This window comes from Bombyx mori, chromosome 9 (genome assembly GCF_030269925.1).
Source record: "Bombyx mori chromosome 9, ASM3026992v2".
Taxonomy (NCBI): Eukaryota; Metazoa; Arthropoda; class Insecta; order Lepidoptera; family Bombycidae; genus Bombyx; species Bombyx mori.
In genome coordinates this window covers 15,610,998-15,637,376 of record NC_085115.1, presented here as the reverse complement: position 1 = coordinate 15,637,376, position 26,379 = coordinate 15,610,998, and the positions used below count along the sequence as shown (strand labels likewise).

The following is a 26,379-nucleotide window of genomic DNA, read 5'->3' as shown; positions in this document are numbered from 1 at the left end:
ACGACATAATAATATATCGTAATGAAAAATTATATCGCACTTCGTTGTTCATATTTTGCGTAGCTGGGTATGTTATTAGCTTATTTTTGCAGCAATTCAATAGACAATGGCACTGTCGGATGGATATTCCTCCATTAAAACTATGAAGATCTGGGCAGACGAGCATATGCGCCCCTGATGGTGAATGGCTGCCGTCGGTCATGGATATCCGCAATGTCAAGGGTATAGCCAAGTCCCTGCCTATTGCATATTTATTGGGGTCATTTAACACTGGACTGGATGAGTTTGTATGCCAATTGCTGCTGATTACAGGTTGTTTACCCATTTTTGGGCCCTTGTATGAAAACCTAAACGCTGGGCTAGAAGATCAAACAGCTTAACTTCTTATCGATTCATACAACCTGAACTTTTTCATTTATTAATTGTTGATTTAATCACGTGATTACTGTAGGATTAAAGATACTATAGGATCTTTTTGTTCATGAAAATTGCAAAGTGAGTGTTCGGAATTTCAAAAATTGTAGTCTAAATAATGAGCGGCAGACTATACCGCAAAATTAGTTACGAGCAATACCAGTCGCTGAGAAACTGTCTTAGAAATATTATTTATGAATTTCAACTTTAACTTTATGATTCGCTCAATTTATTTTGTTCGATTCACATTGGTTTAATCATAACATGACCAAAGTATCGCATGAGTAATGTTAAGAAGAATATTTCTATTTTTATATAGTTCATGCTAACATTCATCCCATATCGGCTTGTTTCTATTTCGTACTCATTTGCTAAATACTATTATATTCCTTTGTTAAGTGTTTATTCTTAAGTTTTTTTTTTCTTTCCTTTTTTTTTGCCTAAGCTGGTAGCATTGAGAGACTATGCCAGTGTATCCGATCGAGTAGATGAGTTCACGGGGCTCAAACCTGACGGCGTTGCTAACACGAACCCTAGCAAGAACAGTGCTTCGCAGAATGTACCACCGGATCGGAAACGCGACCCACTGAAAAGATCCAGTGAGAAACTCAGTGAGCTGTGTCTGTGGGTTAATTTACTCGCCGAGCCCTTCGTCACAAGCGATGGGTTCGACGAGAACGATGACCGCTGCTTGATGTACTAAAAGCACCGTTAGTGGATCAGGAGGATCCGAAATGACGTCTTTTAGGTTTTGAGACCACGATGAGAGGGTTCTCGTGTCGTTCTTAAGTTATAGTATTTATGAATGCGTACAATAGAAAGCACGAATAGTTAGAACTGATATAGATCTAGGCAATAGTGTTAGTATACTTGTTTTAATGAGGGGTTGGATGGATGTATTTACTTACTTTAGGGGCGAGTGACAGGACCATTAGGGAAGAAGTAGCTTACGAGGTCACGTATTCGTATTATGCGCTGAATAACCGAGCTAATGGCCAAACAATGATATATTTTCATTTATAATAGAGACTACCAAATCAGGTGCCGCAAACGAGCCGGGGGTAGCGTGGTATAAATTAGGAAAAGTCGACAAAAAATTGAGTATCTGTGAAAAAATGTATGTAGATATTTGTTTAATAATTTGAGAGTAAATTTAACAAAAATTCTCATCAGTATAATGGAAATAATGAAAAATTCATCCAAATAGTTTTATTTATCGCATTAAAGACAACTGAGTTATTATATTTGTGCTGTTTTTAGATTTTTGTACAAATCACATGAAAGCTTTTTTCGCCATTTCTTAATGCAGCTATTTTTTTTCAAGATAAAGGTACCGCTTCAACAAAAGTTTGAGAACCAATTATCCTGACTTATTTTTGAGTAAAGGGCTAAATGTCTCTCCCAATGATGTACTAAACCAGACTTGTTTATGAAGACAAAATTATATCAAAGATCAAAAGTTATCTTAATAAATGTTAATTAGTTATTACACATACGTATGTAGGTACTTAAATAAATGAAGCTGTTTGTTGGAGACCACGCTGTTTATTAATATACCTTGTCCCATTTATATGGCGCAATTTTAATGCTCCCTTTATTCAATATCTTAATCTTACTTTTAATTTTACATTATATAGTTCAATTAAACCCATTAAAAATAAAGGTTTGCGCGTTTACTGTGAAGAAAGACGCTTTTGTCATGTCGCTGCAATTCAAATGAGTTTCCCTACTATTTTCCACGTGTATTGAGATTCTTGGGGTCACCGTTTCGGATAATGTCCAGTATCGGGAGACATTTGGAGGGCAAAGCCAAGCTAGCTTCAAAAATGCTGGGACTTCTTTCTGTTTAGCGAAGTTGTACTTCACGCTTGGACAAAGACTTTTGCTTTACAAAGCACAAGTCCGACCTTGCCTGGGGTGCTGCTCCCATTTCCGGAGTGGGGTCCTAAGTACCAACTACTTACGTACTTCATGCAAAAGAGGACCGTTCGGATTGTCAAAAATCCCATTCTCGCTGATGTTTTCGACTCTCTGGGACCATTGCATCCGTTTACCATTGCACTGCCCGCCACCGGAGCACAGTTTATTTCACTGCAAAATGGGCCAGTGCGTTTCTAGATATCTTTTCTGCCATGTACTATCCGGCTTTGGAATGAAATCCCCTCTACGCTGTTTCCCTAGCAGAGTATTTATATATGGTGAGTAAATTTCTAGTTATTCCCATTTTCATTCTAAATTTTGCCGAAGTTTTGGCGTCAAAACATAAAAGATAGACAGAGCTACTTTCGGATTTGTTATTTAAGATATTTTGGATTAGGGTTTAAGAGATTACTCTGTGAGTGTTTCAACCACTAGTCTACGAAATTTGTAGGTAATACGGAGTTTAATAAGCTGATGTCTTACTACGAAAGTATCAAAGATCAAAAATGTTTGGAACAAATTTAAGTCAACATCTAAAACTGACCACAGAGGCGACTATAATTCTGGATTCGTATCATGCGATTGATGAAATTATGTAATTAATAATTAGCGTCAATAAAAACCACAGACATAAGATCGTACTGTCGATTGCGTTTAAAATACATGGGGATGGTCCTTCAAATTAGAATTTTCATAGTTATTGCGTACCTTATTAATAATTAACTAGCGGCCCGCTCCGGCTCCGCTCGGGTCTTTAACAAAAGTTTCAACGATATTTGACGTTGTTTTATTTTTTTAAATAATAGAACACTTATTGCGGCATAACTATAATAGTTAGACATATGCTGTTGCGACACTTTTTGTAAATAATATTGTGTTCTACAAAGTCGTAGTACATTATTTTATTCTATCATCAATAGTTTTCGCCGCGCACGCGATGTAAAGAATATTTTAGGTAATTTTTTTACACCTTGGGTTACATTATTGAAGTTTTAGTCCATAATTTTTTTCAAAAAAGATTATAGCCTATGTCACTCGGGAATAGTGTAGCTTCCAAACAGTGAAAGAATTTTTCAAATCGGTTCAGTAGTTTCGGAGCCTATTCAATACAAACAAACAAATCTTTCCTCTTTATAATATTAGTATAGATAATATTTAAAACTGGTATTAGAATTGAAAAATACAAATGCGTATTCTATAAATACAGATGCATGTTCTAATGGATTTGGTCCTTGCCAATCATTGTGAATCGAACAATAAATAAACGTATTGAGTTGATCGCGTCGTCTCTCCGTAACGAGCCACCGATTGTTCTAGTTCCTTAATTGTTGCTGAGAAATGGTCTAAGTTAAAGCCGTTTTTAATTTGAAACCTTATTTTTATTGTAATATAATGCAGTGAAGTGATAGGCTATTTTATTCAAGCGATATTTCGCTTAATACGCGACTTTTACCTTTGTAAATAAGGGTGCGTTTTATTTGATATTAGTATCAACAATTCGATGTATTTAATTGAACTTCAATTAAGTAATCTCCATTCAAATAGCCGAAGTTTTGTATTATGATATTTTTCCAGATTTTAAACTTTAAATGGCTCTCCTGCAAAGTTGCAAAAATTTCGCATCATCCAAAGAGCCTCGATGTGATATTAGATATTCAGTATTGTGTTCTTTGGTCTGCAGTGTTGAGGAACTGACGGCAAGATACAATGCGTAGTCCGTTTTGTCAGTTAAAAGTTTCAGACAATGTCTGTTGTTGAAACGGAACCCAACTTGAACCTTGAGTAAGTCTGACCATTTAATATCGGCTCCATATTCGTTGTTTTTTTATTGCTTAGGTGTGTGGAGCTCACGGCCCACGTGATGTTAATCTACAACGTAAATGCCGCCACCTACCTTGAGGTATGAGTTCTAAGGTCTCAGTTTTTTTTACACTACAACGGCTGCCCCACCCTTCAAACCAAAACACATTACTGTCGTTTCCTTTGTAAATAAAATGCAGCATAAAGAGCACGATATCCTTAAATCAATTCAGGTGTCAATTCGGCTACCTACTAGTAAATACAAGCAAAATGCGAGTGTCGTTAAATTCACGTAATAAAACAATGTTTTAGTGAAAAATCTCATAACTTAGACCACACTTTGAAGACATCAATACAATCGGTATCGGTAGATACACATAACTTACAATACGCCTACTTATCAATTTGAGTCATTGTAGTTAAAAGATCAATGTAATGTTGCTTACAAGCCCGATTCGGCTTTTAAATACAATTCACTTAAATTTATAATACAATTAAGTGCTTAATGTTTAAACGTAAAGAACTATTTGGAAGTTTCAATTTTTTTTAAGCTTTACGATCATTACAACATAGACATGTTATGAAATAATATGTTATTGAGTAAGTAATTAAAATTAGAAAATACTATACTTATGTGCTTCCTTGATAGTTATAGAAATAGCGCTTTATAAATAAACAATGTTAATAAATAAATATAAATAAAATATATATTTTTTATTTCGATACATCATAGTCTCATAGTGTGTTAGTATTACAAATAACTTAAGAACTATGTTAATATTTAAGTAAATCTAAGTATATCAAATACATCTCGGCCAACCTCATCGAGCAGTAATTAGAACATACAACTTGATGAACCTACCCAGGGTTGGTCCATCCAGCCTTTCAGCTAATACCCTCAAGACGTTGTTGGTGCTTCCTACTATTCTACGCATAATGGATGCCACCTTTTTGCGCATTATCGCGAAATAGTCATCAGTTTGTGCATCGGTGAATATGCCTAATGCACTATAATAGGGTGGAAATCTCAACAACGCCCTGAAGGTAGGTATTATTGTATTGTATACGCTACTGCTAATGTACCAAATGTATGTCCTATCGAATCCTTCAGCCCACAGACGTCCACTGCTGGACATAGTCCTTCGCCAAGCTTATTACCCTAGGTCTTTTCAGTTTCACTAAGACAGATGGGCGCGAACGAGCTCACCAAAGGAGAGTTTGAATTGCTAACAACTGCTTGAAAAAAAAAAGAAAGAAAAGAAAATATCTGAAAGAGATTTAATCACTAGCCGGACGCAAGCACCAATCTTACGTTTTACAAAATCACTCGGCCCACATATAACCTCAAACATAGAAACAAACGATTCCATGTTAATCACAAGGTAGTCTCATATGGAGGCTAGGCCGGCAAATAGACCGTGTCAACACAGCCACTCTTAATCGAAAGATGTATGATCATAGATTGTCTCAAGTAATAAATTATAGATGTGGATCGTTTAACATTAACAATGGGTAATTGGAGTTATTATATCTCGTTCGGGTAATCACTTTTGTCAAGACTTTAGTTATAAAAGTCCTCGTGGCTTAAAAATTACGCCAGTGTTCAAACCTCTTCAGTTGGGTATCACAAAATTTTCTAAGGAAATACGCCTAAACATATTTCTACGACGTAAAAAAATGGGGATTTTTATGACATTTGACAACAGCATTATCTATATATTAATACGTGAAGCAAAAACTTTGTATCCCTTTTTACGAAAATTGCGCGGACGGAGGAGTATGAAATTTTCCACACTTATAGAGAATATAGAGAAGAAATGCACAATGCTAATATTTTTTTAGAACAATGCATAAAAGATACATTAAATCAATAAAGAAAACATTACACACACTGCATGCCATGTATTTGACGCACACACGCATGCATACTATAATTTATTGTCAAACTTGTGTTCTTGACGTTTGTGGTCAAATTGAGAATAGATTAAATATTGTTTGTCTTTATTAATATTTTTTATAGAGTAGCCTTGGCGAAATTTGTGATTATAGAAGTATAAAATACAATCATAATAGTGTACAAACTTATTATACAATTCCAATTAATTATAGTCGAATTTCGACTACTGCGGGACCTCTAGTAAGTTGAATTATCCAATTTCAATTTGACTTTCACTATGAAGGTACATACAACGTTGTGTAATAAAAATCAATCGCACAAAATAAATCTCGTGGGCTGTGGTCGTAAAATTATACTACGCCTATTCAAATAACGATAGCAACCGTTTTTTAAAAACATTGATGTAATATTTATGAGTAATTGTTAAATTGTGGTTGTTCAAGTTTATCAGCAGCGTTATCAACACGCAACCAACATAGATGTGCAACGTCGAATAGAATAAATCTGACCAAGCCTGAATCACATTGACTATCATATCTGACCCAGGCGATGGGGCAAAGCAAAGCTATCGTAGCCCGAAACACGTCTTGACACGTTCGCGTGAACAACGGCTTACAACGTCGTTTTTAAAATTATGAAATGGCGCAACGTCATATGACGGCCTCTAGATTATCATATTTATTCTGTTCGAACGTCTTTGGACGTCTATTTTATGGGCAGATTCATATAGAGCATCTACTTAGCGCCGCAACACATTCAATTTTCATAGCCTGAACCGCCGCGTTCCCTAAAAAAATCATCATAATATGATGTACGTATTAGGGCGAGACGTTTTTAGACGTTGCTAAACTTTGTATGGGAAAAAGGTGCGCCACAGTAGCAATATTCAGAAATGAGGAGGGTCACGCGAACGTGATAACAGATACCCCAGAACTCAGAACCACTTTCGGTGCTTTGAGGCTCTTCAAGCAACTGTCGTCGTCACAGATCATAGAAACACATCACACATGTTTCTATGATCTATGGTCGTCGTTCTTGTCAAACTTGTCGAGAGTTTGACGAGCGAACTAACCCATAGACACAGCCCACTGAGTTTCTCACCGGACCTTCTCAGTGAATCGGAATCCGATGGTAGATTCTGCGAAAGACTGCTGTTACTGATGCCAGTTTTAGCTAATTCTCTCAGACTTAGCCCCGTGAGCTAACCTACCAGTCATAGCGCAGCTGAAATAGCCCTTTAGACTTCCAGTGAATGGGCAGGAAGAAAAAAAAACTGACAATATATGGTTTCAACATATCTTGCATTGAATATGAAAGTTATTTTATTGAATTAAAGATAAAGTTCCGAGGCTCTTCGTATTGTCGGTATGCCGAGTCAAGACAGCTCCGCGGAAAATGTTTCCATTACAATAGGAATTACTATTATTAACGGTCTTCATTATATACTCAAAAAATGGATGCTTTGAGGCCGTTTACGTACGGAAATCAGTTTTCTAAATTTTCCGAATTCAATATCCCTTAAGGATAGTCCTTCATTTTGCTAGGAATAATAGAAGAATAGACATTTTCGAATTTAGGATTCGCAAGAAAAATGGCTTTGGGCTTAGTATTGGGAATATAGCTGGGGCGTACACATTCCGGAAGATATTTCATTGAAATTCTTAGCCATTTTTTTGCGTGATTGCTCAACAAACATGTAAGTTACAAATTACAAATTTTCATATTATTATTCACCTTTATGTATTACAAGTAGTATAGATAAATCAAAACATAGGTTGACAAACGTTCAACTACCTCAGTTTCAGCTTTTTAGCATCCTTATTTATTTCCATTCAAAATAAAACACTTAAGTATAAGCAGAAATAAATATATAATATAGAACATAATTGATACAAAATTGATAAAAGAAAGAAACAAAGTTTTGATATTCTAAATTTATTTAATAATGATATCCCAACTCACTAACATAAAACTACCTAATTAAAATTTATATTAACATCATCGTAATATTTACACTATGTACATATTCACACATTATTTGGTTTTCATACTACAGTCGATGGCACTAAATTATAAAATTGAACAATAACTTAGAAAATAACGTAATTACTTAACAGCACAGAACAGTATGTCAAGCGTTGAAAATAAAGAAATACTGGACAATAATTACACAACCCTTTTAGCTTAAAAACAGCCAACCGAGTAAAAAGGAAGGAATTCGATTTTTTATTTCCAATAAAACTACACAGCATTGTAAGCTTAATTTTAATATAACAATAATATTACAGTTGGTACATACCTACCATGACATGGGGTAAATTGGGATCCTGGGGTAAATTGGGACAAACCTGCGGAAGATTCTCAAAGTACCTGTAGCACGGAATCTACCTAATTTTGTTTATGTTAATATTTATCAATGTATAGAAGAAAAACCAAATTAACTATGGAAGTATTAAATATGAGTTAAGTTGGTCCCAAAAATTCGTCAAATTAAATTGAAAATAGTGGTTGAAAAGTGCGTTTTAAAACAGCTTACAGAACTTTTAAAAAAAGTAATAATATCGTTGTTTTTTTAATAAGATCACAGTTTATATAAGTTTTTAATACACCTGGAAATACCACAACAAACGGTAAGTTGCAATATTCTTATTTTAAATACATTAATTCGACAAAATAAAAAATGTATAATTTTTCCTTTCTTTTTGGGGAAAATTGGGACGTATGTAGGGTAATTTGGAACGAGACTGGAAAAATTAGGGACGAGAAAATACAAAATTGGAACGCCAAAAGACAAAATAGGGATGGCTTGTTAGGGTTGTCACTGATATCTTATAATAGATTTTTTAGCCTATACTATCACTTGATTGCGTGATGTAAAGAAGATTAATGTGTTTATCAGTTAGTTTATGTAAGTATTATAGGTAAAAGAAAAGTATATATATAATTACTTTTTTTCGCGACATTTACCTTGTAATATCTGCCCGGTCGTATATTCTTTATAGCAATAAAAAAAATTAAAAGTTAAAAGAACTCAAACGAATCAAAACTTTTGTTATTTCAGAATCTATTCACGCGTCGAATCATGATTTTGTTAACATTCACAACGAACACACACAAATAAAAACAGGCCTCAGATTTTAAATGTAACATTAATTAAAAATCCGAGATATCCATTTATGAGTGAGTGAATTAATTGAGTTTAGTTATTTAGTTTAGAAAGAATTTCTTTTATTTTTGTTATTATTGGCAGTAATCAGATAAAGCTGTTTTTTTATCTTATTCACCTGATATCTTACTCTTGCTCAAAGATCATTTTGAAAATGTTGATTAAATAAAATTGTATTAATGCATTTCCAGTCCTTTTGTTTTCTATTTTTTATTCTATTTTATGATTATGTTTCAGAGTTGTGATTTTTAAGGAAATTAAATAATAATTTTCTAAAATATAATATGCACATACTTTTTTTGATCATTGTATTGTTGATTATCATTCACGTCACATCGCTTCGGAATAGAAATCAGCTTAATTTACACTATGTTGTGTATTGTGCTTAAATTATGGATTGTATTCATCATTTCGGTCCATATAAATAATTATATGGCACCTACCTATATATCGCAGTACTGCGAGTTGACAACCCTTACAAATATCCCAATTTAACCCTTAACCGTGTCAATTTACCCCGGACGCTGGGTAAATTGGGACGGCCATTATTTTACCGATTATTTCTTTAAATTGAATAATTAAAATAATGTAACAGTTTTTATCACCTAGGTACGTTCAAGACTCAACTTATTTCTTTGGTTGAGCAGTGACTATTTAATTGGAACTATGTTAAAATTCAATCTGAAGTTCGATTTTGTCCCTATTTACCCCATTTTACGGTACGATTTCTGCTCGTTTAGAATTCGCAGAAATATATTTCAAAATGGCGCAACATAAACAGCTGTTCATAGTAAACATAATTCTGATTTAATTTTTTCATCAAATAAGCTACGGGAGTAAAAACGAACAATGTGATTTTTTTTATTGTGATTTTTATAAACACATTAACATAGCATACATTTAATTATCAAACCAAATGTAAATCGGATATTTCGATAATTTAATTTATTTGTAAAGATACTATATAGTTTACATTAATGTTCCATTTCAAGGCAATAATTTCCTATTTGTCTCGTTTGATATTCTTACGTTAGACTAATAAAAGTATCTGGCCAGTTGAAAGAAAAAGAAGGTACAAATATACATAATAAATATATTTATCGACTTCCGATGTTTATACATTTTATTATCTCTTTGGCCAGTCAGCGGAACAATGGTACCGACGGGTGATGTGTCATTTCGTGCGTACCTCCGTCCTTTTAATTCCCGCCATATTAATTCGTTGACATATAGTATATGGTAATGGTAATTCTTTTATTAGCACAGTGTAAGCATCAGGTATGTAGTCGTGAGGAATATTCAAGGTGAAGTTTAAACGCGTGTGTGAACGAACTTTAAAATTTTCAGAAAAACATTGAATAATAGATTTGTTTCTGTCTCCAATCCTAAAATAATATTAAGTGTATTTATTATCTATGGTCTCCAGCTTGTGTCCTTTACATCGGAAAACAGCCGCGATACCACAGACGTTGGAATCATCTTTTTTTATATTTTTTTATGTCCGGTGTTGCAATCATCTTTAATGTATGTGTATAGCCTCAATTTTTTTTTCTAAATGCTAATTACGTTATTAGCTTACTTTCATTACCTAAATACCTATTTACTTAATTAATCTAATTTAAAATCACACAATGAGGTTTGCGCTAAACGATCGAAGATGTTTACGTAAAGTTTCTAATTGTTAAACGCCTCGTAATAATTCACGTTCTATACAGCGTCAATTTATTTTAATACCTACCTATTAATCAAAGTTTTTTTTTTTTTGCTTTATTCGTTAACGTGCAACGTACAACGCTTCATGCCCAAACAGCCAGATCGCGAGATATTTGTTGTTTTTTGTTTTTAACATATTCTTGGAAGTTAATTAGCGTTTGCAATTTCGCCTTTTGTGTATCGACTTTTTATTAATTTATTGTACGAAAAGCGAACGAGCTCACGGCCCGACTGGTGTTAAGCGGTTATCGGAGCCTGTGAATTTCACAATCCACATGGGACGTGATAAGGTCGGAGTCTCAATTGTATTGTATAAGAGATAACTGCTTCGCGGCAGAAATCGACAGGACGTTGGTACAGATCCGTGTGCGCTCAGACACCAGTAATTACGCCATTATAATTTTTCCGAGCTCATTTCCACAACGTTATTCCTTCAACGCCGAAGTGATTCGTGTGAATGTGTTAAGTACGTATTTCATTAGAAAAACTAGTCTATGGGATTCGAGCATCGACTTAGCCGCATCGCTCGATACGAATGCATCTGGTTAATTTAATTTCGTCAATATATCGTCTTCTCGCATTAAAACTGTATAATCTCAAAAATGACTAATTTTACAGGAGAGTGTTTTAAAGTTTTAACATGTGAGATTTTTAATATTAATCATCTTCGCAACATTTATTTTTTATTTTTTACCAGTTACATTATCTGTCTTATATAGTAAGATAAAATTATGTATTAATTTTGTTAATAGTAGTCAAAATATAGGTAAACCAAAAAAAAAACTACGCTCTTTTGACATTATCTATGAGAAAAGCACTGGTGATACTAAATGATTCCGCATATTAACTAAATTTCGAATATTTTTGGAAATTATGCATTTTTAATGCGAAAAGATGATATGTCGTTCCCCTAATTAATAAAAGATTTTAAATGCTCTTAAAGTTAGCCGAGATCCGAGGTCATAACTCAAAAGCGCCTTCCTGCTGCCCCGTCAATAGGTAGGTCCTCGTGTTGCGAGCAGTGAATATGAAAGGCGCCTGCCGCGAAGGGCAGCGGAAGGAACGCATTAAAACCGGCGGCACATTGTCAGATTTGTTGCCGACCGGCTCCAGAAGGTTGTTCCACAGGAGATTCGCCGCTGGAAGTTAACGTTCAACGGAATTAATATTAGACTCCAGTTTGTTCTTTGCACTAATGACACCATAATGGTAGGCAGCGGATTCGCTCTGCCCCTGACATTGCTGAAGTCCATGGGCGACGGTAACCACTCACCATCGGGTGGGCCGTGTGCTCGTCTGCCTACAAAGGCAATAAAAAAAACCTTTGAGATCAATCCTCATAACTCAGTCACATAACGCTTACGAAAATATTTTGCAATCCCTAAAGCATTTTTCAACACCCGACACGATAATAATATGCCTGGCATCGATATCGGAACGATTTTTTTACTAAATCGTTCTTCTTCACTAGACAGAAGCGAAACATCTTACGATTCGCTTATAAAATCCAATAACTTCTTATTATATAGTAAATAATAAAAATATAGGTTATAAGTAAACGATAATTCTTATTCGAGAACTGTCTGACTGATTATTAATAAAAGTAGATAAAAATAAACAAATATCACAAAACGATATCAAACTAAACTTCTGAAGGATTGCTTCGAAACATCACATTACAATTTCTATAATTATTTTCCATTTTTCTTCTTTACGACACATTCTTGACGGAATATAAAAGTATCTTTATGTCGTGCTAAAACCATTCGTAATCATATATGTCATTAATTGAGTAATGTTGAATAATTTGACATCTCAATTATCGTAAGAATACTTTTTGTAACTTTTTTTATTGCTTAGGTGGGTGGACGAGCTCACAGCTCACCTGGTGTTAAGTGGCTACTGGAGCCCATAGACATCTACAATGCAAATGCGCCTCCCACCTTGATATATGAGTTCTAAGGTCTCAGTATAGTTACAACGGCTGCCCTACCCTTCAAACCGAAACGCATTACTGCTTCATGGCAGAAATAGGCCGGGTGTTGGTACCTACCCGTGCGGAATTTTCTTCTCTACGACATTGTCTTATTCTTAACGGAACCTATAAAAGTATCTATATGTCAGGCTAAAACCATTCGTAATCATATATGTAATTAATTGAGTAATGTTGATTAATGTGAAATCCTAATTAACGTAAGAATATTTTTTGTAACTATTATGAAGAGAGACAATATAAAATTATGTATTAAATAAAAAGGTTAAGTAATTTACCTAAAGCGTGTCCTTTCTGCGAGAAGTGGAAGCAGTCGTGCGTGATGTAGGACTGGTGTATGACGAGGGGCAGCGGCTGCTTGGGGGGGAAGGGCGCGTTGAACAGCCTCATGAAGGGCTGCACCACCACCGTGAAGTCTTCGCGAGCGTCGTAACGACCGCTGTCCACCTGGACATCACACAGGACCAACTCTTGAGTACAGCTTTACACAGAACCGACTCTTGGGTTCATCTTTACTTTTACTAGTGGTCCCCCAGTACTCGAAAGTCGACTATGATTATCAATTTAAATTATAAGTTTGGACATTAATCTATACTAATATATAAATCTTCAGTGGTTTTTACGGATGTTCCGTTATAACTACTGAACCATGCATCAGATTGACTTGAAACTTGGTATCCACGTAGATAATACATGTACTTAATGGATAGGCTAATATTCAAACTCCTCCGTCCGCGCATTTTTCGTAAAAAAGGGTACAAAGTTTTTACTTTACGTATTAATTAATATATATATATTACAAATAGAGACAGGATTCGATTACAGGAAGAGGTAGACCTAAAAAAATGGATGGATTGCGTGAAAGACGATATGTGTAATAGGGGAGTGAGCGACGAAATTTTATAAGGAATGTGGAAGGAGAAAACATGTGGCGCCGACCCCACGTGACTGGGAGAAGGGCAGGAGGATGATGATGATGATAGGCAGGATTTAATTGAATTTAAAAAAAATTTAAACTATACTTTATTCTTATTACAAACGATGGCGGTTTAGAAGTACATAAAGAAACTTGAGTTGTAAAAGCATAGAAGATATGTGTAATACACTGCTGTGTTATAACTGGTATCAAATCTAAGTATAATCGTAATAGTTTCATGTGAACCCTGCAATCTATAACAAAAAAAGGGCGAGAGTCAATGAACTCGGGTCGATATTCGCGGGCGCTTACATTGCTGGGTGGCAAACAAGGTATTTATAAAAGTGAATGTTTATAGATTTGTATGTTAAATGCGTTTAGGTACTAAGCCAGAACGTAGATATAAATCGTATCAGAACAATTCACATCTGTCTTCAGGAAGGAGGGTATAAGGGAATACTCACAAGCAACGCCTCGTGTTTCTGATAGAGCCGCGACATCCTCACGATGTCCTGGAGCTCGTCTCCGCCGCGGTGGAAGCACGAGCAGAACAGCGAGTGCATCAGGCGACACATCATGGGGCGGAGCACCCGAACGGATACCGATACATCTGGAATATATATCCGATTTGTAACTATAGTGAGGTCCATGGACAACACAACGTAACCACAACACATTTAGAGATCTGAACTTGAATAATTACTATTGTTGCTCTCCAGAGGAAGCGTCATTTTGCTTTCGCAGAGATAAGCAGGGAATTCTATTGGTGGTAGGATCTCCTGTGAGTCCGTACCACCACCCCACCTATTTCTGCCGTGAAGCAGTAATGCGTTTCGGTTTGAAAGCCGGGGCAGCCGTTGTAACTATACTTGAGATCTTAGAACTTATATCTCAAGGTGGGTGGCACACTTACGTTGTAGATGTCCATGGGCTCCAGTAACCGCTTAACAACAGGTGGTCTATGAGCTCGTCCACCTATCTAAGCAATTAAAAAAAAATAGCTATACCGTGCGACATCAAACACCGGACCACTAAAATATGTTACCTAATACAGGAACTAAATTAACGATAGTCCTCGGCAGCTTTTCCTGAAGATAGTCCAAGGCGTTGGCCAGCTTTCTCGCGTGAGCAGCCGGCGACCAGGATACCGGGTTGATGCAGGCGGCCGAGCAGATATCGTTAGCACCAATGAACATCGTGATCATCTTCCAGTCTTGAGCTATGTCGATGTCGGGGGACGCACGCATCCTGGCCACTATGATCTGAAAACGACGGGAGACATTCGATGGTGAACTTTGAAATGCTATTATTATTAATGTCGGTAATCACAGGACCCACGAGAGGACGAACTGTGGACGATTTAGACATGAAATCTAAACGGAGGCAGATGGGTATCATGGTAAAAGAGTTGACGGGATATCCTTAAAGAGTTTCTCAGAGCGCTCCCCATGGAACCTTTTTTTTATGTTGCTTAGATGGGTGGATGAGCTCAGAGCCCACCTGGTGTTGAGTGGTTACTGGAGCCCATAGACATTTACAACGTAAATGCGCCACCCATCTTGAGATATAAGTTCTAAGGTCTCAAGTATAGTTACAACGGCTGTCCTTTTTTTTTTTTTTTTACAACGGCTGTCCTACCCTTCAAACCGAAACGCATTATTGGTTCACGGCAGAAATAGGCAGGGTGGTGGTACCTACCCGCGCGGACTCACAAGAGGTCCTAACACCAGTAATTACGCAAATTATAATTTTGCAGGTTTGATTTTTATTACACGATGTTATTCCTTCACCGAGGAAGTCAATTGTGAACATTTGTTGAGTACGTATTTCATTGGAAAAATTGGTGCCCGCCTGCGGGATTCGAATACCGGTGCATCGCTTCAACACGAATGCACCGGACGTCTTATTCTTTAGGCCACGACGACTTCAAAAAGCACGATACAAAGCACAGAGGGAGGGACTCGCAGTTTTTCCATAGCTTCAAAACATCCGTGAGATCAGGAGATTATCGACTCTGGATTTATGGGTATGGTGCCTCGTGCTGTAGGCAGCGTCTTGGCAATGACCCTAACGGTAATCACATACCGACAAATGGGTCATAGTCTTCTTAAATCGGCGATTAAAAAGTATTTCGACCCGAATCGTGTAATGTAAAATAATGACTCTTGATCAAAAGACTACTACAGTACAATGTGTATTAGACCATCAGTCGAAGGCGGAATGTCCAATTTAAACTAATCATAGAGTCTAATTTGCAACAGCTGTCTTAATATGAATGAAACTTAGAGTTTGCTCATTCATTTCCAGATCATCGAATTATCAGCCTTGATGCTTCTATAGTAAGACTACAATTTGCAGTTCGCAAAAACCATATTAATCAGTGCTTTGGATTAAGTCTCCTATACGCCAAAAGTATAGATATGATGTACTCGTATCGAGTGACGCGATTATTCCAGGGTTCAAACCCCGCAGGCGGGTACCGATTGTTCTAATGAATTAAATACTTAACACGTTTTCGCTATGATTGAATAACATCATGCAATAAAAAACAAACACGTAATAAAGCGTAATTACTGAATTTAGGCGGTATTGTAAACTTTCGCGTACAGGTACTAGGATTCTGCTTATTTCTGGCGCGAAGAAGTCACCCACCCCAGTTTGATGAGTGAGACAATCGTTATGCAATCAATTTGAAATTTAGAATACTGGTAGGACCTCTTGTGAGTCCGCCCGGGTAGGTACCACCACCCTGCCTATTTTTGCCGTGAAGCAGTAATGCGCTTCGGTTTGAAGGGTGGGGCAGCCATTGTAACTATACTGAGACCTTAGAACTCATATCTCAAGGTATGTGGCGGCATTTACGTTCAAGATGTCTATGGGCTCCGGTAACCAAATAACACCAGGATGTGAGCTCGTCCACCCAATCCAATAAAAAAAATTCACGGTGTAATCTATAGACTTACTTTACATCAGGCGGATCGTGCACACGTCACTCAACTGTGCAATAATAATAACAAAACACAGGTTACGTAACAAATACCTATTATAACGACATAGACTCGACTGAGACTAACTTTGAACCGACGCTAAATGATCTTTTCCGAACAACAACATTAGGAACAGACCATTTAGCTAATACGTACGTCTCATTAGGTGTGACATTGCTTTCGATCGCATCGGGAAACGGTATTTTACTGTCTTCACTTTTGTAGCTTTCAAACTATGAATGGTAGAGGTCGGGCCATCTTACGTAGGACATATTGTATTAGGACGGAATGGTACGGAACCCGGGCTCATACGGGTTGGGATTTGCAAGATTAAACAAACGGTAGGGTGGCTCAATAAGCCATATTTTTAAACGTTACGCGCTGACTGGTAAGTGAGCTCCCGGACTCAGCCTGAGAGAGCTGCTAACACTAGCTCTAGCAAGAGCAGTGCTTCGCTGAATCTACCACCGGATCGGAATCGCAGCCCACTGAGAAGCTCCGACGAGAAACTCAGTGGATTAAGCCACTTGGCGAAAATAGCATCGTTTTACAACTTTGCTATTATAAATATAGTATGGCCATTGACAAATATTACATAGTTTGGCGGATTAGTGGGAACTTTAGTTGATGATATCACTATAAACAGCAAGCTGCAAGTAACAACTAAAATAAATAATAGATTAAAAAACCTAAAAAAATATGCTTTTATAGAAAATCCAACTTCAAAATAGAAAATAAATTTGAATTAAAAAAACTCTAAGAAAAAATTATTTTATTGTAAAAAAAGCGTGGGGTGCATGCTATCAGTAGTTATAAATATTTTATGAACAAATATGAGTAGAAGGGCTATTTTGATAATATCCTGAAAAGCAACTCCCATTTTTTTAGTTTTTTTAGGTTACAAAACAGATTGCAAAAAATCCGCACTAAAAAGGTTTTTATTCAAGTAGAGATTAAGAAGGTTTATAGCGGTTCGCGTTTGAGAAGAGTTTGCAAGAATCTTAAGACTTCCTTTATTTTTTATTGCTTAATCGAAGCCTTGTGAGCCAGCGCGAGAGTTATCACCATTCTCCCAATAAATTAATTCAGACTTCAATGATTGGGTGGTTACACTGTACCAATGTAAGCAATACCTTAGCCTGCTTCAAAGCGTCTTCATCAGAAGCCACAGGGAAGGCCACGTTGAGTTTAGAGTTTTTTGTGATCCATTCTCCAGTTCCCGTGGAGTAACCTTTCAGGTTCGGGTTGAACTCTTTCAGGATGTTGGGTAGCGTCAGGAACTCACGCCATGTTGCGTCACCACCTGAAGTCGAATGAAGACAGTTAGTACACCACGTCACTGATTTAAAACATCGTTTTTTAAATAATACTTATTTAAACTTAATGAGATTATAAGCAGATAGATGAATTGAGAATCGTTTTATCGATAATAAAATTTCTAAGTTATTGTTTTAAGTGTTTAGTAGGTATTGAAGTTGTCTTTGTCTTGTAAAAAAATAAGTTTTTTCACCTTTACAAGAACTAATACAAAGTCTGAATCTGAATCTGCAAGTGCCGTGGTTACAGTCGAAACGTGCACACTAGTCTTATTAATTGTTCATTTATATCTATTTAAATTATATCTTTTTTTAGCCTACCTATCTGCCAGTAGACTTGACTATTCTAGCCTCACCTTGGTTGATGGGCGGAAGAGGATTTACTAACATTTGCCCTAACGAGAGCAGTGCTTCGTTGAACCTACCACCGTATTGGAATCGCGGCCCACTGAGAAGATCTAGCGACAAACTTAGTCGGTTGTGTCTGCGGGTTAAGTTGAACATCGAACTTATTCATTGCATTCGGCGATTTCGACCAGAACAATGACCGGTAGGAAGGATTATTGGTGGCCCGGAGGCCTTTCCAGTTTTACCAAGACAGGTGGGCGAGCAAAGGCTCAGCCGGGGCAGGGGGATATTTGCTAGCAGCTGCTCGAGCGCCTCCAGAGGAGACCCAACAACTCAAGATGCAGCTACTTCGCGATGAATCTACTACTGAATCGGAATCGCGACCCGCTGAGAAAATCCGGCGAGCAACTCAACGGGCTTTTTTTTATTGCTTGGACGAGCTCACAGCCCACCTGCTGTTCAGTGTTTTTTTTATTGCCCTTGTAGACAGACGAGCACACGGCCCACCTGATGGTGAGTGGTTACCGTCGCCCATGGACTTCAGCAATGCCAGGGGCAGAGTCAAGCCGCTGCCTACCGCAACTGGTTACTGGTTACTGGAGCCCATAGACATCTACAACGTAAATGCGCCACCCACCTTGAAATATAAGCTCTAAGGTCTCAGTATAGTTACAGCGGCTGCCCCCCCCCCGCCCTTCAAACCGAAACGCATATACTGCTTCACGGCAGAAATAGGCAGGGTCACGGCAGAATTACGCAACTACTGTAGTCAATAGAGGGCAGGATTCTGGCATTATATAAGTATACCACGACAAATGGCGCGCGTATCGTTTTATCAAATGAGTCTGTATAGCATGGACGGTGTTAATAGAAATTTGTTGTTTATTATGTAAAAGTCTGGCGTAGTAACATCAACACGATGTTGGTTGCGGGAGGTTCATTATAACAATAGATTTAACAATTATTTTTTATTAGCTTTATGGTCACAGTGGATCATATTAAGTTTAACTTATTATAAAAGAGAGCTAGAGATAATCATTTTGAATTAGTTGAAATATAAAATGACTTTTTTGACGTTGTAAGTTCTTTTGGCGCGTTCTAGAAAAGTCTATGTTTTAATACGCACCGATGTAACATGTGTTATGTTTATGAGTAAAATTTGATAATAATAATCGTGAAATTTCGAGAATGTTGAACTGGTAAAAAATTCAATTACGCCAAAGAAGTTACGTCCGTAGATAGAGAGTATATGTAAGGTTTATCTTATTTTAGTGTCTGTTTTATTTTTTCAATAATTTTCAGTTCAACAAAATGTAGTTAATTTTTGATTAATTACGAAAATAAAATGACATCATTGCTTGTTTCATAGCTGGGGCACTATAACTGTTTGACTGAGAACAATTAGCATTTTTGTAATAGTAAGATCATAGATTTTCTTTTTGGTCCTAACTTACCCATGCACCAAGAGACGCCGCGGTACTCTACAAAGGCGCCCAGAGCGAACTCCTCCAGGGCGCCACTGCCAGCCACCAACGAGTCTCCGATAGCAGCCACCACATCAATATCACCAGGTCGGAGTTTGTGCACTGATGTAGGCCGTTCTTTACTTCTGCCCCAGGACAAGGCATCTTCGCATGGAAATGGTGTCGACGGTGGGATAGCGCGTTGGCGTCGAACGTGCGACCTTCTGACTGGATAGCGGACCCTCCACTGGAAAAGGAAATATCAAACTTCATTATTACTTCACCAACGCAACTTACACTCTTCATCATGACTTTCGCCAAAATGCCTGGTTGGTTGAAAAGATTCTCGCAGCGTGTTGTAAGCTGATGGTACTATCAGGTCTCATTTTACAGTACAACGGCTGTCCCATCCTTCAAACCGAAACGGATTACTGCTTAATGGCAGAAATAGGCAGGGTGTTGGTGGTATCTACCCGTGGTAACTCATAAGACGTCCTACCACGCAAGTAATTACGCAAATTATAATTTTGCGGCTTTGGTTTTTACTACACGATGTTATTCCTTCACGGTGGAAGTCAATCGTGAATATTTGTTAAGTACGTATTTCATTACAAAAATTGGCACCCGCCTGCGGGATTCGAACACCGGTGCATCGCCAGATATGAATGAACTGGACGTCTTATCCTTTAGGCCACGACGACCTATAACAAACGAACAATAACTGTGTAAGCTGTATCAGTTGAACAATACCAGATAATTGAATTTCGTCTTCCTCTTTACACAAATATGAATTTTACAAAAAAAAAAAAAAACACCTATCTAAGTTGTAGTCCTGACGGAGTCAAATTCTGGTGGAAATAGGAAGCACCGGGAATATAAAAACTAGTTAGATCGAAAATTGAGATCTGTTTAAAGGACGACAGTACAGTCACTGGCCTGGACTTGTGAATTCTACCTAAAGGTATAAAACATACGGTCTAAATTGGGTAACTAATTTAGAATAACGGGCTTTTTACCATTATAGACGACAATAAAATCTCCGACTTGCGAATTCGTTTAAAATTTCATACATAAGCGATTGCATGCAGCAGAGATGCGAATGTTACGATGTATGTGTGGAGTAACGAGAATGGATAGAATACGGAATGAGTATGTTAGAGGAAGTCTGAAAGTGGCACCTGTGGCAGAGAAGCTGAGAAGTGCGCGTTAGGGATGGTATGGACATGTGATGAGACGAAATGAAAATGAGGTTGGTAAGAGAATGTTAACTATGAATGTGGAAAGATATAGAGGAAGAGGTAGACCTAAGAAGAAATGAATGGATTGCGTGAAAGACGATATGGGTAAGAGGGGAATAAGCGAAGAAATGGTATATGGTAGAAGAGTATGGAAGCAGAAAATATATTGCGCCAATCCCAGGTGGCTGGGAGAAGGGCAGGATAACAATGACATTGATTAATGAGTTCATGGTCCACCTGTTATGAAGTAGTTATCTGAACCTATATACATGTGAAGGCCGCCACCCACACCCTTCAACTCGGAACATCTTACAGCTTCATAGCAAAATGAGACAAGACGATAGCACCTATTCGTGCAGACTCTAATACCAGAACATCGTAAATTAAAATGCCTTAATAACCAAGTGATTTCTGGCAAAATTAAACATCCTTTAAAAATCTGTTTAACTACTTAGCAAACATTACTAAGAACAACCCAAAGAATGACGATAGCGGAAAACCACTTAGGATTTCACAATCCGAAGTCTACAGTCCTGCCAGATTGCGCAACTAATCATTATTCGTAAGGAGTCGATGTTACGTGCGTCACGACACCATTACCAGCCCAACGTGCCCTGAAAACTGCGCTCCTTATGAGAACGTGGCAATGAAAACATAACCTTGGTTTATCAACGTTTGTGCAATGTAAATGGTCTTTAATTCATCGTTTTAGCCATCCAAACGTATCATGGATGCGTGGTTGAAGGTTAAAATGGTGTTTTAAATGAGACTACTGTCTTTGTTCAGCCATTGACTTTCAAAACCATTGCTGGCTCTTTTTTTGGGCACAAAACCCACAGTACTGTTTTTTTCAAATTGGAATATTTTTTTTGTAGCCTTACATACGTGTATTGTTTTTGTGTCGGGACGTAGAATGAACAGGCTTTTTCTAGACTAGAGTTTGGATATCTAAATACCACACATTAGATCTGTGGGATGGATATGTGAGAACTAAAGCCATTAAACAATCTCACATGACGGTATCCGTAAAAAATGTGATACATAATTAAACTATGAAAAAAAAAATTATTGCTTAGATGGGTGGACGAGCTCACGACCCGCCACTGTGTTAAGTGGTTAAAGGAGCCCATAGACCTCTACAACGTAAATGCCGCCACCCACCTTGAGATATGAGTTCTAAGGTCTCAGTATAGTTACAACGGCTGTCCTGCCCTTTCAAACCGAAACGCATTACTGCTTCACGGCAGAAATATGCAGGGTGGTGGTACCTACCCGTGCGTACTCACTAGACGTCCTACCACCAGTAAAATTTCCTTCCAGTAGACTAAAATCGGAGGAACATTGTTATAGAAAGTACATAATTATATACATAAGTGTACAAAACAGGGTAAAGATTAACGTCAAAACATTAAATAAAAATAGTAGGCGTAGGAAATAAAATTTATGATTAAATAAAACTCTTGAATAATTATTATACGAGTACTCTTCTATTGATTTTAATGTCAACGACATCAGCCAAGATTCCAAGGTTACGTCAAAGAATCTTTTGTGAGCGGTGATAGACCATTATTACCCAAACAAAGTCAACCGAATTTCTCTCGCAATCAACCCATTCTTCATAATGCAATGCGCATATTATTATGTAGAGCGAAATTACCAACGCAAATACCAGTGGATTTAGAACTGACATTATCGTTTTGAAAGCAAACAAATATTAAGCGTGACCAATATTGTTCATTGATGTAATAGCCTCTTCAGTTTTTGAGCACTTTTGAGGTTTTGAGGTTAAATATTTGGTAATTTATTACGATTCTCCTTTTGGAGGACACGACCTGGAGTTTGTTTTATTAGAATTTTTATGTCCTCAAATCCGACTTTGAGGTTATTTTTTTTTTAATTAAAAAAAACACAACGACTTTTCCTCTATTAATTAGTAATTGCAGACGTTGTCTATTAGAACATTATCAACGTTTGTAAACTAGGATTATGTACTGTATCCTATTTGTGGGTAACAAGACAATAGGAATCATAGAAAGACAATTCGCCAAATATGCTTAAAAAAAAAATACGTAGACACGTAAACATTTAGGCAGCTGCTTGGTTCTGCCCCTGACATTGCTGAAGTCCATGGGCGACGGTAACCACTCACCATCAAGTGGGCCGTATGCTCGTCTGCCTACAAGGGCAATAAAAAAAAACAGATATAGTTCTAAGGCACTCGGATAAGAAAGTATTGAAACTATTTTGAATATCGTGACGTGACAATTACTTTGATGACTACTGATTGCTGGGCCGCGAGTCGTGGGTTCGATTTCCGCGACATCGAACAAACATTCGTTCAAGTAACAGGTCTAGCTCACTGAGTTTCTCGCCGGATCTTCTCAGTGGGTCGCGATTACGATCCGGCGGTGGATTCTGCGAAGCACTGCTCTTGCTAGGGCTAGTGTTAGTTAATTCTCTCAGGTTGAGCCTGTGAGCTCACCTATACCGGAATAGTCCGTTAGGCTACCGGCGAATAGTAATAAAATAATAGCAGGTCTGTTTACTTTTTACCTAAGTGTTTAATATAAATTTAAACGTATTACAAACACATATATGTATTATATAATATGCATATATATCAGTCACCAGTTCCCATAGTACAGGAAATCCCAGTTTGAAGCTAGATCACCATGTTTTTCTTGTCCCCTGATTATTAATATTAATGGTATTTATTTACACTTCATGTAAAATTTATATTGACGAACTTAATGCTTAAGGAATTCTCTGCCTGTCAACCAAAGGTAGTAATAGATAAATTAATAGTGATAGGTGCAATGAAATTTATATTAAATTATAAAGACATACATACAAATATATACATACCATACGTAAGCGTAAATATATATACATATAATAGCTTATACAGTATGGTATCTCACATAGCAAGACTGTTCTCAACACAGCCTACAATTAAACCTAAAGGTCGCAGAGTAAATAAAAATGTTAACATTGTTTTTTTTTATTTCTTTCTTCTTAAAATACATAATCAATATTTCTACATTGTTATTGCAAGACCACACTACAGCGCCACTCTTGCGGTCTGAACATGATTGCAGATCTAAGTGCCTCTCCAATACAGTTGATGTATAATGAGTTAAAATAACATCGGAACGGTTACTGTGTAAGACTAAGATTACATTATAGAATTTATGTTCGAAATTATTTCAAACTTGCCCGTGAACTATGAAATTCATATATTTAGGGTTCTGTAGCAAAACGTGAAAACGCGAATATCTTAAAATATCTCCGCATTCACATGTGTCACAACTACTTATTGGACGCTTAGTCGCCGAACGATTCAACTTTTACACTATCATTAAGGGGCGAGGTTATGAAGAACCTGTGTTCTCTGTGTAGGTAGGTATTTTATGGTATCAAAACTGAAATAATCATTGTTCAAAACAACTGAGAGGCATTGACCACGTAACTCAGGCTGAGATATTTTTGCTGAGGCGGCATTTACGCTGTGATATCTTTGAACTGCGGTATCTAGCAGCAGTGGGTATACCCAATGGGCGTGAACTGGTTCACAATATAGGCAATATTTAAAAAATAAATAAATAAACAAACACTAGGTTTGAAGGGTGATGTTTGAAGGTGATGATGGTTATTTTTCGAATTGAGTGGCGGCATTCACCAACCAAGCCCTTGTTTCTGGGGGGCTGCGAACTCCACCCACCTATCTATCTACATTTATAAAACTGACTGCGATTTGCCACTGTCAGCTTAGCAATATATTGACAGATGACAAACGATAGACAAACACAATGCGAATCCCCTTTGAGTGACGAGACCAAAAATCCGAGATTCAATCGAAATACCAACTATTATATCCGAATCCAGGGTTTAATGCACAAAAGGCATGTCGAATGCACCAGCCCGTGAGAACAAATAAAAACACTGTAATAAACCATCACGATGGTCGTGACCAGAGAGTTGTAGAATTCGTTTGGACGGACGCTACTTGATTACATAATCAAATGTGGCACATGAATAAACAATTAATTGAGTTACAGAATCGTTATGGCAGTCTGTCATAGGTCGCCAATTAAAATCGCGATCGATGTTGAGTTTAATGCATACTGATCGACCGCGGCAACGCGAAACGTGATTGATAAACCAGTTAGTTGATGGAGTACTGTAACGAAACTCTGATCAGCCGAGGGGACGTCATAATTGGAGATACATGTGTAAAGCACTCCCACGCGAGGTACTGTCCGATTATTGTACGATTAGCTTCGTCTCAGCGATAGGCAAACTTTACGAGTAACACCCACGCCTCTGGGGTTTTATCATTTTAAAATGTATTATAGTCGACAAGCAGTTTGGATTCCCCACTAAACACTCGTGCGTCCAAGAAATGCGGAGCCCATCTTTATAGACCTTAACAAACGCAGCATCGTTCTTACGGGAGCTCTCATCTTCAATGTCGCGAAGGCGTTCGACAAAGTCTGGTAAGTGTACCAGACTTCCAGTGGGTTTGATTGATCAATTCGTGCAGAAAGAAGCGGTTAAATTCAGCGGCGACCCCAGACCGGAGTAACCACCATGGGATGGTGATTTCGGAAGTGGCGCATCGACATCAAACCCACGAAAAGTTCAGCGGTGCTCTTCAGAAGGGTTCTCGTGTACCTAGACTCCAATAACCAATGATCAACAGGGGCATAGTAAAGTCGTTGCACCGATCAGCTCAAATCAGAAAAAAAAACAGAAATAAATTACTAAAAACACTTCTGGCTAGGTCAGGAACATTTAATGTAATTACCAATAAATAGTACAGTAACTCGTTGATTCTCAGTCGCTAATTGACATTCAGGAGACGTGGGGGCGTGAAAGCGAATGTGTTTCAAATGAGGCAGCAAGTAAATAACGTTGCGCATTTAGAATCCGTAACGCTATTTGGTAACGCAATCGAAAAAGGTAGATTATTCAGTTTAACTTGGAAGACACGTCAGTAATTAGGACGGAGTCTCTTTCTCTCAACATAATAATGAAAAGGACAGCTTGAATTTTTTTAAATCATGCATCACGCCAAGAATATCACCTATTGAATAGCTGACCATATGACAACGGAACGAAAACACTCAGAACTCGAATGATATTTGTCACACACTCATTCCGAATGAGAATTGAAACTAAACAAAGCAAAAAAGCAACTGATTAATA

At 37.3% G+C, this 26,379-nt stretch overlaps 1 protein-coding gene and 1 long non-coding RNA gene across 2 annotated transcripts in view; one reads left to right on the top strand and one right to left on the bottom strand.

Annotated features, from left to right (window-relative positions):
* Positions 1–26,379, top strand: part of LOC134199408 (uncharacterized) — a 333,027-nt gene that overhangs the window by 15,940 nt on the left and 290,708 nt on the right. The gene's annotated exons all lie outside the window — the stretch shown is intronic.
* LOC101738273 (phospholipase B1, membrane-associated) overlaps positions 7,951–26,379 on the bottom strand; it is a 33,760-nt gene continuing 15,331 nt past the window's right edge. Inside the window, exons 2-7 of the mRNA XM_012694692.4 lie at positions 19,925–20,180; positions 17,940–18,109; positions 14,865–15,081; positions 14,284–14,429; positions 13,182–13,350; positions 7,951–12,049 (exon numbers count right to left, since the gene is read on the bottom strand). Coding sequence (XP_012550146.1) covers positions 11,871–12,049; positions 13,182–13,350; positions 14,284–14,429; positions 14,865–15,081; positions 17,940–18,109; positions 19,925–20,180 — 1,137 coding nt within the window. The 3' untranslated portion in view covers positions 7,951–11,870. The remainder of the gene's footprint in view (positions 12,050–13,181; positions 13,351–14,283; positions 14,430–14,864; positions 15,082–17,939; positions 18,110–19,924; positions 20,181–26,379) is intronic.